Here is a 12,128-nt window from a genome sequence, read left to right on the forward strand (position 1 = left end):
ATTATTTAAAGGCTAGAGGGCATATTTAAAGGCATATTATTTAAAAGCTCGATTAGCTTTGCATTATAAATATACTTTATTATCATGAAAATAAACCCGAGAAGGCTTGAAGACCTCAAATAAATCATATATTGTCATATATTGTAGTTGTGTGTTTATAAGTCATGTTTAATCAAAGCATTTCAATCTACTGTTTATTTAGCTACAGCAATAGTATTATGCTCATAGGGATTTGAGATGGAGCAGCATTTACTGCTGATCACAGAGCCGTGCCATCCATCCATCCATCCATCCATCCATCCATCCATCCATCCCCATTGTATTGAGTTGTTTGTGTGTTTCTCTGTAGCTGTGCTGTTTGGTTCGGTGGCGGGCAGTTTGCTGTGTCAGGTGACGTACTCTCTGCTCCTGCTGCCATTGGCTGTCGTCAAACCCCTCCTCCCTCACCTGCTCACTCTGCTTGAACATCTCAACGAGCTCAACTGTTACCTGCCCAACACTTCACACCTGGAGGACATGGAGCTGGAAGGAACCTCACAGGGTAAGCACCAGAATTCAGAATTTCTGTCATTCTCTGAAAATATTTCAGATGACAGATCATCACAGTGTAATACACTGTGAAGAAACTTACTGAGATGGGCACCGTACTGCCAATTACACACCCTTCCTTCCTGTTGCAGAATCATCAGAAACCTCTGACCCAATCCTGGCGCCAGAGTCAGATGACTGGGCGTGGCTTCTTGATCTGGAGAGGTCTGTGGCTCTTGCCATTGGCCGTTGCCTGGGAGGTATGCTGCAGGGCTTGCCCCCTTCCATCCAGGAGAAGACGGCAGAGTTCTGGCTGTGTAACCCACTCTTGAGAAATGGGCTGGAAATTGAATTTGAACAGCTGGGTAATGACCTACCACCAGGGGGCAGCAGCCCTTGTTAATATTGTAAGGCATAAACGCATAAATAAATATAGATAAATTAATAAATACTCATCTATGTTTCTGTAGACTGGGCAATGGGTTGGCTGACTGAGGCCGTGTTCATGGGTTGTGGGGACGTGAGACTAGCAGAGCTGCGCCTGTCAGAAGAGAACACAACGCTAGTGGAACTCGCTCTCGGCTCCCCACGAGAACCCGCCAGCGCCCTCTGGAGGAAGATGAAGGAGTATGCAGCAAGTCGAGGTAAGAGAGGCAGCGTTTGTTAAGGTTTATAGAATAAATTATGAATATAAGGTAAAAAAAAAAACATTGAAAGACATTCATTTACAGACTTTTTAACTTTTCTGCGGCACTAGTGGCATTTGTCCCATTTGATCTAACAAGCTTGAGCCATTGTTATTTTGTCTGGCCTGTTTGAGACAGTATTTGTTTGTCTGTATACCATGGTACTGAATGATTACCATATTGAAATACTGCTACGGTGCTTGTCCAAATTTTGACCTTGACGTGTGTGTTTTTATGTAGACTGGGACAGTAGTGGATCAGTGGGAGACTCCCTGTTAGAGATGGCGTGTCGCTGTAGTTTGGCTGCTCTGCTCAAACACGCCGGCCTTCATGAAGCCTACTGGCAGGATAAGTGAGTGAGATCCACACATCGCCCTCTGTCTCTCTTTTTACCTAGATCTGTTTTTTACACCTCTATCTCCCCATGTCTCACTTATGCCATAGCATTAATGAACTCTGTAATTAGTTGACCCAGATTTAATGAATATATGCTCTATTTAAAGAATGGCTCTATATGTGAATATTTAAGTGTCAGTCCCTGTCCCTCTCTGTGCTGTGTGAAATCTCACATGATAAATGCCTCAACCATAATGACTCATTTGTGAATATGAATTGACAGTCATTATCTCAAATAAACCTTCTGGAGTGTTAGGACAGCAGCAGGGATGAACTGATAGTTTAAACAGTCCGATAATGTTTGTGTGTGTGTGTTTGACTGCAGATATGAGCCTTGTGAGGTGCTGACTGAAATATATCAGGTGGTGTATAAAATCCGCAGCACTCTGCTGTCATATAAAGAGAGCATAGGAAACACAAGCAGCGCCCAAACAACAACTACCACCAAACAGGTAAAACACATTAATAAACCAGTCACATTTTACTTAAACATATATGATGAGGTTTAAATGTGTTAAGGCCGCTAGTGAAAATAACATAAATGTTGGAATATCACATGCTCAATGTCACACATTTTATTTCATTATTCTAAATATTTCTTCTTCAATTTTTTGTTATAACATGTCTTTGTTTTATATACACACCCAATTAATTTCCCAGTTTAATTGATATTTTTCCCAATGTAATTTATATTTTAAATCTCAGGCTTTTGGACCACTCTATATTTATATATTCTCTTTTATATTTACAACAATTCAAATGTTTGGGGCCAGTAAGATTATTTTTAAGAAATTCTTTCATTAGCAATGACACATTAAATTGGTCAAAGTGTCAGTAAAGACATTTATAATATAATAATATTTTAAATAAATGCTGTTCTTTTGAATTTTCTATTCATCAAAGAATTCTGAAAAAAAAAAACGTATTGCATTTTCTACAAAAATATTAAGCAGCTCAACTCTTTTCAACATTGATGATAATGAGAAATGTTTCTTGACGACCAAATCTGTATATTATAATGATTTCTGAAGTTGCTATAATGAGTAATGATGCTAAAAATTCAGCTTTGCCATCACAGGAAAAAAATACTATTCAAATTATTTATAAATGATAATGATATTTCACAATATTACTGTTTTTAACATATTTTTAATCAAATTAATGCAGCTCTGGTGAGCATAAGAGACTTCTTTCAAAAACATTAAAAATCTTTCTTACCCCAAACTTTTGAACATTAGTATATGATATTGTTTACCATATTATGACCTATGTTTGATGCACATATTCTTTAGAAACATGCTAATGAACTTGGGAAGTTTGTCACAAATTTGTTACATTTTAAGACAACATGAAATGTAATAAAATGCAATAACCTTTCCTACCTCTAAAACAACTTTATGCAACCAGGAACAAAATGACATTAACCAATATTATCACTGTTCGCACATGTTTTGTCCTATCCAGGCTTCACTGGGCTCTCAAAGCCCCAGTGAGGAGAGGCAGGAGGCAGGGAGCTCAGGAGAGCAGACGGGAAGAGACGCAGATCCCAGCAGCCAGACGCCTCATGCAGCTGAACACAACCAGGACGATCCATTAGAGGAGGAGACGCCCAGCATCAGCAGTATGTACCTGCCGGGTAAACACTCTGCTTTCTGTGTTCTTCCCTCTGTGTTTCAGTTCTGACTATATACCAGAGGCTTCTTTGTCTCAGAATGAAACTAAAAAAAGAGCTTTTTGGCAGCAAACCCACCAGATGGGTTTGGTGCACACATGGATAAAAAGTACCCCATGCCCGCGGTTAAATATACTGCTGGATCTTTAATGTTGTGGGCCTATTTTTCTGCTGGAGGTCCTGGACAACTTCAGATATATCGTATCATGGATTCTATCAAATACCAACAGATAAAAAATCAAAACCTGACCGCTTCTGCTAGAAATCCAATAATGGGCTGTGGTTGGATCTTCCATTAGGACAATGATCCAAAACAAACATCAAAACCAACACAAAAATGTGTCACTGAGCACAAAATGAAGCTTCTGCCATGGCCATCCCAGTCCCCTGACCTGAACCCTAAAGAAAATGAGTGGAGTGAACTGAAGAGAAGAAGCACCATCATGGAGCTGGAATCTGAAGGATCTGGAGAGATTCTGCATGAAGGAATGGTCTCTGATCTCTTGTCAGGTGATCTCCAAACTCATCAGACATTATAGGTGAAGACTCAGAGCTGTTTTCTTGGCAAAAGGAGGTTGCAAAAATTATTGAATAAAAGGGTGCCAATAATTGTGGGCAACGTGTTTTGGATAAAAACATTTGTTTCATATTGTGACTTTCCCCCCACTTTCAATTCTTTTTCTTCAATGAAAGGTTAGACTTTTGCTAATTTTATGAATTAAAGATCAAAAGGATAAACAATGCAGATTTATTTTTTACAGTCATCTTTGATCATATTTACCAAGGGTGCCAATAATTCTGACCACCACTGTATGAACAAATAATTACAAACAAACAGTAAGTAACACATTGAATTAAATGTGAAATTTTGAAGTTTTTTGATACAGTATTTTCTTGTAAAACGTACTCCAATAGCTTTGAAAATTAATTTTGTGTGGTGTAGATGTGTCATGGTTGCAATTAATATCTGGCATTATTTGCTCTGAAATACTTACCCCAGTGTTGTGTAATTGCGAACCGATTGCATGTTTCCTCCTCCCCGCAGAGGTGCTGCAGTGTTTCCTGGCCACCCGTGAGGCCATGCAACTCCAACAGAACGAAACTGTGTACGAGTCGTCTGGCACTAGCACGTTACCCAGCAGCACAGAGAGCCCAGGAACGCCAGACAGGGAGCCTCCCCAGCGGCCCTGGGACCACCACAGCACAACTGACCAGGGACTGTCCTTCCCGGCCGCATGCCACTTGCTCGTCTCCCGCTGCCTTTTCCTTCTGCTGGGGGTCCGAGCCGCTTGGCAGGAGGAGATTGTGTCATCACAGACGCCCACTGAGAGCAGCTTGGCCAGGTTTGCGTTTGTGTACAATTACAGAACATTTGCTTGCACATGCGGGTGGGATAAAGCTATTGTAAGTGATAAATCTCTGTCACTCCACAGATCTCCACCCTACTATGAGGCATTAGGAACAAAGATGGAGTTACAGTCCTCCTCTGAGAGAAGATTCAGTGAGAGAGAGGTATTTATGTATCCCATGTTTCCCCCTAGATTAATATTGATGAAATTATCTCTCGTTTGGGCCTTGTTCTTTGTTTTTTTCATCTGTGGTCTGATTTGTCTCTATTTTTAAAGACACTAGATCAGTCTAAAAGCTCCTCAGGGTCATTCAAGAATAAAATGGGTGAGTGTATATAGTTGCATATTCACATATTTGATCTCACACATATTGTATCTGTTGCAGATTTGATTTCTAAATGTCTGATATCACCTGTCTGATCTCACGTTTTTATCCGTTACTAATTTATTGTCTTATCTTATGTCTCATCTAACTTAACTGATCTCTAACATATCTGATCTCACATATTTTACATCTTGCGTATCTGATCTCACACATAGTGCATTTGTTTCTTCTGTTAAATTCACGTCAGATCTTTGACATCTGTTTTTCACATCTGATCTCAACTGTCTGATCTCACATTTCTAATTTCTCATGTCTCCTCTAACATAACTGTTCTCTCACACATCTGATCTCACATACAGTATGATTTCTCACATCTGATCTCACATACAGTATGATTTCTCACATCTGATCTCACATACAGTATGATTTCTCACATCTGATCTCGCATACAGTATGACTTCTCACACATCTGATCTCACATACAGTATGACTTCTCACACATCTGATCTCACATACAGTATGATTTCTCACATCTGATCTCACATACACTATGATTTCGCACATCTGATCTCACATACAGTATTTTACATATCTGATTTTTCATGTCTGATATCTGATTTCGTTTCCAATTTCTCGTCTCATCTAACATAACTGATCTCACCCGTCTTCTCTCATTTCTAATTTCTCATCTCTCATCTCACATATTTTCTTATTTCTAATTTCTCACATCTGATCTCACATATCTTACATCTTACATGTCTGATCTCACATATTTTACATCTTGCGTATCTGATCTCACACATAGTGCATTTGTTTCTTCTGTTAAATTCACATCAGATCTTTGACATCTGTTTTTCACATCTGATCTCAACTGTCTGATCTCACATTTCTAATTTCTCATGTCTCCTCTAACATAACTGATCTCTCACACATCTGATCTCACATACAGTATGATTTCCTCACACATCTGATCTCACATACAGTATTTTACATATGATTTTTCATGTCTGATATTCGATTTCGTTTCCAATTTCTCGTCTCATCTCGAGTCTCATCTAACATAACTGATCTCACCCGTCTTCTCTCATTTCTAATTTCTCATCTCTCATCTCACATATTTTCTTATTTCTAATTTCTCACATCTGATCTCACATATCTTACATCTTACATGTCTGATCTCACATATTTCACATAAGTGATCTCTTAAATGCCTGATCTCTCATACCTGATTTTTCTAATTTCTGATTTTCACCTGTCAGATCTCACTCACATCTAATCTCTAATTTTTAATTTATCATGTGACTCATCTCACATAAATAATCTTTAATTTCTGTGTTCTCACGTCTGGTCTCATATCTTACGTTACATGTCTGATCTGAGTGATCTCATATATTTCTGATTTCTAAAATTTCTCATGTCTGATCTCTCTCTCGTGTCTGATCTCTCATCTCAACTCGATATCTCGCTTGCCTGATCTCACATGTCTGATCTGATTTCTGAAGAATTCAGAAGAATATCACACATCTGATCTCACACATCTAATCTGATTTGACATGTTTAATCTCTCACATGTCTGATATCTCACATTATATCTCTCTCCCTTTACATATACTGAAGTTATCATTTTTAGTTAGCTTAAAAATCATACATATGTGCTAATGAGCTCTGTTTCTTGCTAGGACTTCCGCTCTGTTCTTTGGGCATCATGAAAGACGCCTGGGAACGACTGCGGCAGTGCATCAGTCCCACTACTGTGCTGTGCCCGGGCGGAGGTGGCACACCCATCCTGGGCCAGGTCTTCCATTTCCTGTGTGGGAGCCTCCTCCGGACCTCTTCTCTAATGGACAAAGATGGAGGTGCACAGGCAGACCCCAAAGCCATCACTGTAGCCATGGCACAGCAACACCAAAGAGCTCAGGTGGGAAAGCCATGGCAGATCATTTTTACGTTCAATAACTGGCTAAAGTTCATAAAGTTCATATTAAAGGGATAGTTCACCCAAAAATGAAAATTATCCCATGATTTACCCCTTTATTAACCCCCTGGATCCATATGGATTACTTTTATGATGGATGGATACATTTTTTTTGGGCTTCAAAATCTCGTCCCCCCATTCACAACCATTATAAAGCAGGATATTTTTTAAATATATCTCCGATTGTGTTCGTCTGAAAGAAGATAGTCATATACACCTAGGATGGCTTGAGGGTGAGTAAATCATGGGATAATTTTCATTTTTGGATGAACTATCCCTTTAACAGTTAAGTAGTGTTCTCACACAGTAATAATAAAGATGTAGACACTACAATTGTTTTCGTACCCTCTGTCCAGGTGCGTTTGGAGGCCTTGTGTCAGATTTCCTCTTTCCTGTCAGAAATGGAGGAAAAGAGTGTCAGCTCGCTAGCGCCCCCACGTTTTCCAGGCCTTCTGCAGTCAGTGCAGCTGCAGTTCCTCTCTGGCTGCTTTGGCCTGGGAGCCCCGATCACCGGCAGTCTAGTGGCACCTAACAACAAGATTCACCATTATACCGTAAGACATGCTGTTTATTAGACATTAGCCTAAATACAAATTCATTTTAGATCATGCTTATTTATGTTTTATTGAATGAATGCAAGAAATGGTGAGGAAATAACATTTATATAGGCAATAATTAGGTATAGGCAAAAACAAAAGCACATATATCACCAACATCTTATGATCTTCAAATTATGGAGAATCTGTGTTCTTACATTAGATGCACATTCACTGTAATCTTACACGCATATTAAAATATGACTTCAGGTGTCTAGATGACTTTGTTTGTGTGTTTGTGTGTAGGCTGGGACTCAGTCGGCTCCTATCAGTGTTCAGAGGGAGTTACAGTCTGCAGCTCACACGCTCTATCAGCAGCTGGTGCGTGTGCTCAGACAGAAGGTGGCGCTAGAGAGAGAACAAGCTGGTGGGTAACGCTTCTTACTCACTCACACCTTCTAAACAGGAAAAAAACATTTAAATTTGTATTTAACCAAATTTAAATATGCTTTGCATCATTTCATATATTTTTCTTATTTTTAGTTTTATATAAATACTTAATTTTTAAAATTACTTTTCATATTAATAATATAAATTATTATAAAATAATTAAAATAAAATTGATTACATTTAAACTAAATATTTTGTATCTGCAATTTTATTACTAATTTAATTTTACTAAATTACTAATTTTACTAAATTTATTTTATTTTATAGATCATAAAAAAATATATCATACAGATGCTGGTCATATAATTAGAATATCGTGGAAAAAGTTCATTTTTTTTATTGTAAATTATTTTTAAAAATTAAACTTTCATATATTCTAGATTCCCTACATGTAAAGTAAAACATTTTAAAAGTTTTTTTTATTTATTTATTTTTTAATTTTGATGATTAGAGCGTGCAGCTCATGAAAGTCCAAAATCCAGTATCTCAAAATATTAGAATATTTACATTTGAGTTTCATTAAATGACCATCCCTACAGTATAAATTCCGGGTATCTCTTGTTCTTTGAAACCACACTATTGGGGAAGTCTGCTGACTTAGCAATGGTCCAGGAGACAATCATTGACACCCTCCACAAAGAGAGTAAGTCACAGAAGGTCATTACTGAATGTGGTGGCTGTTTACAGAGTGATGTATCAAAGCATATTAAATGCAAAGTTGACTAGAAGGAAGAAATTGGGTAGGCAAAGGTGCACAAGCAACAGGGATGACCACAAGCTTGAGAATACTGTCAAGTAAAGCCGATTCAAACACTTGGGAGAGCTTCACAATGAGTCAAATGAAGCCGGAGTCAGCGCATCAAGAGTCACCACACTCAGACATCTTCAGGAAAAGGACTACCAAGCCACTTCTGAAACAGAAACAACGTCAAAAGCATCTTACCTGGGCTAAGGAGAAAAAGAACTGGACAGTGAACAGTGGTCGAAAGTCCTCTTTTCAGATAAAAGTAAATTTTGCATTTCATGTTGAAATCATGGTCCCAGAGTCTGAAGGAAGACTGGAGAGGCACAGAATCCAAGCTGCTTGAAGTCTAGTGGGAAGTTTCTGAAGTTAGTAATGATTTGGGGGGGCCATGACGTCTGCTGGTGTTGGTCCATTGTGTTTTATCAAGTGCAAAGTCAATGCAGCCATCTTCCAGGAGATTTTGGAGAACTTTATGCTTCCATCTGCTGACAAGCTTTATGGAGATGCTGATTTCCTTTTCCAGCAGGACTTTAGCATCTGCCCACAGTGCAAAAACCACTTCCAAGTGGTTTGCTGACCATGATATTACTGTGCTTTATTGGCCAGCCAACATGCCTGACCCCTGAATCTATGGGATATTTTCAAGAGAAAGACGAGAAACAGTCGATCCAACAGTATACAGATGATCTGAAGGCTCAGTAGTGCCTCAGCAGTGCCACAGGCTGATCACTTCCATGCCACACTTCACTGATGCTGTAATTTGTGCTAGAGCAAGTCATTTGCTGTAATATGTGCTGCCGACCAAGTATTGAGTGCACAAATGAACATACCTTAAAGAACTTGAACTTTTCTGTTTTGAAAATCCATTTTTTGATTGATCTTAGGAAATATTCTAATATTTTGAGATACTGGATTTTGGACTTTCATGAGCTGTACGCTCTAATCATCAAAATAAAAAAAATAAAAAAACTTTTGAAATGTTTTACTTTACATGTAGGGAATCTATAATATATGAAAGTTTAATTTTTAAAAATAATTTACAATAAAAAAATGAACTTTTTCACGATATTCTAATTATATGACCAGCACCTGTATATAAACAGTGTAAAAAATATTAACTAAATTTAAATTAACTATTTTGTACTTTACAATGTATATTGATGATATTAAAGGGTTAGTTCACCCAAAAATGAAAATAATGTCATTAATTACTCACCCTCATGCCGTTCTACACATGTAAGTCCTTCATTCATCTTCGGAACACAAATTAAGATATTTTTGATGAAATCCGATGGCTCAGTGAGGCCTTTATAGTCAGCAAGTTAATTTACACTTTCAGTGCCCAGAAAGCTAAAGACACATTTAAAACAGTTCATGTGACTACAGTGGTTCAACATAATATGATAAAGCGACGAGAATACTTTTTGTGTGCCAATTTCAAAACACTGCTTCGAATCTTTTGTTTCGAATCAGCGGTTCGGATCACGTGTCAAACTGCCAAACTGCTGAAATCACACAATTTCATCAAAAATATCTTAATTTGTGTTCTAAGGTGAACGAAGGTCTTACAGGTTTGGAACGACATGAGTAATAAATGACATAATTTTAATTTTTAGGTGAACTAACCCTTAAATAAAACTGATAAATAATAAACGGATAATATTAGTAATATTTAATTTAGGTTATTTTCTTTTTTAAAGCATTTTTAATGTTATCATTGCACACTGATTAAATAATTTGTGATATTGCTTTGTGGTTAAAATTTAGCTGCATTTTGTAGTTTCTCACAGTCCTAGTACTCTAATACACCAGTTTAAATAAGTAGTGATTTAACATAGATTTGTCTCATTTCAGGCTCTTATCAGCACCTACTGTTGGCTACAGTCTTTGCTCTGAACTTCCACTATCAGCCAGTGGATCTGGTAGTGATCATTAAATGTGGCGTCCTGGAGATCTTGTCCACACTGACTGATAACACCTGTGTGCTGGTGAACCAACGTTGGCTGGCCGCCTCCATGTCCGGTCACATGCAGCTTGGTGGGGCGGTGAAGCTGGCAGCTGCCAGACTCCTGCAGATATTCGCCATAGCGGCCAGGTGAGATTAAAAACTAGTTAATTAAATACAAAACGAGAGAACACATCCCATAATATGCCCTGAAAACCTCACACTTTGAAAACTGCTGCCTTAGATAATCACGTTCAAAGTATTCTTCACGTTAATATCATAATATTGCTTTTATGCAACAGTTTTGCATAGTAAAGAAAGCGTAAATGAAAGCAATTCCATAACATAATTTCATATAAAAGTTTTAGTATTAGCAAACATCCCTTCTGCCACATGCTATCTGGCTACAGATGTTCCAGGTTGTACAGTTGCAGTTAACATGTGTGTTTCTTCAGTTCCTGTGAAGAGACCTTGCCGTTGGACGTGTCCCAGGCTCTCATGGATGTAATGAGCGAGCAGCTGCAGGGATTGTTACATGCAGTCCACCAGCAGGAGGTGCTAGAGAAGGACTCCACAGAACACATCCAAGAAGAAACAACCAAACAAGAAAGTGAGTCATTACAAGACAAGATTAAAGCTGTGTCCCAATTTAGGGGCTGCGTCCTCCGGAGGTCGCATTTGAAGGCTGCACACGTCATCAAGTCGGTCTCATTTAAGAAAAGTAACCGTAATAAAATGTGGTGTAAAATAGTGTAATTTCTTTATTACTTTGCAATCTAATGGTTACTTTTCTGACATATGCAGCCTCCGGAGGATGCAGCTCCCGAATTGCTAACAGCTACTGTGTTTTTTAGTGTAGTATTTCTTTATTCTTTACTTTTTCATCATACTTGTGTGTGTGTGTATATACACAGTAAGTGTGGTATGGTATATTGTATTGTATAATTATATATATACCTTTTTGTTTAATTTTAGGTGCAGATATAGTTCGCAGCAGCAGGGTTGTGGAGTCCCAGCTCGCTGACTTTCTAGTCTTCCTAAGGCGCATTTTGTCACTAAGGGTCGCCAAAAGAGTCTCAGCGTTTGTCAAGTGGATCGATCCATTGATGGCAATTATCTCATACAAATGCAACTCGGGTAATCCACATTTCCACAACCTGCGGACGAAGCTGCTGGCCTTCCATATTCTGGAAGCTCTTCTCCCTGCGTGTTCAGATCCTGTCGTCATGGAACAGGTCAGAAAGTGCTGTTCACTTGATACTGAATGACTGGTGCTCGATTGATCCCGACTATAAACATTTACCATGTCGTTTTTGTTCTATTTCAGATTGTGGATCAGTTATTTAGCCTTTTGTCCTCATACATGTGGGAGGAACCTGTGGCCCTGAGAAAAAAATTAGAAAAAGAGAAAACTTCTGAGCATACAATTAGGGTATTTGAACTAACCTCTATCTGTCCACCGCATACAACTTATATTCGTGTCCATGGATTTTAGATTGTTTTATATGCACTTATATGTCT

The 12,128-nt window shown here is 38.3% G+C and overlaps 1 protein-coding gene across 1 annotated transcript in view; it reads left to right on the plus strand.

Annotated features, from left to right (window-relative positions):
- Window positions 1-12,128, plus strand: part of LOC125252611 (probable E3 ubiquitin-protein ligase HERC1) — an 87,520-nt gene that overhangs the window by 26,113 nt on the left and 49,279 nt on the right. Inside the window, 16 exon segments of the mRNA XM_048166050.1 lie at window positions 350-541; window positions 681-893; window positions 999-1,172; window positions 1,455-1,566; window positions 1,936-2,062; window positions 3,075-3,246; window positions 4,328-4,625; window positions 4,716-4,794; window positions 4,908-4,956; window positions 6,636-6,874; window positions 7,288-7,485; window positions 7,774-7,894; window positions 10,517-10,757; window positions 11,063-11,217; window positions 11,583-11,842; window positions 11,935-12,039. Of these exon segments, the coding sequence (XP_048022007.1) occupies window positions 350-541; window positions 681-893; window positions 999-1,172; window positions 1,455-1,566; window positions 1,936-2,062; window positions 3,075-3,246; window positions 4,328-4,625; window positions 4,716-4,794; window positions 4,908-4,956; window positions 6,636-6,874; window positions 7,288-7,485; window positions 7,774-7,894; window positions 10,517-10,757; window positions 11,063-11,217; window positions 11,583-11,842; window positions 11,935-12,039 (2,735 nt within the window).

Source organism: Megalobrama amblycephala, linkage group LG18 (assembly GCF_018812025.1).
Source record: "Megalobrama amblycephala isolate DHTTF-2021 linkage group LG18, ASM1881202v1, whole genome shotgun sequence".
NCBI classification, from domain to species: domain Eukaryota; kingdom Metazoa; phylum Chordata; class Actinopteri; order Cypriniformes; family Xenocyprididae; genus Megalobrama; species Megalobrama amblycephala.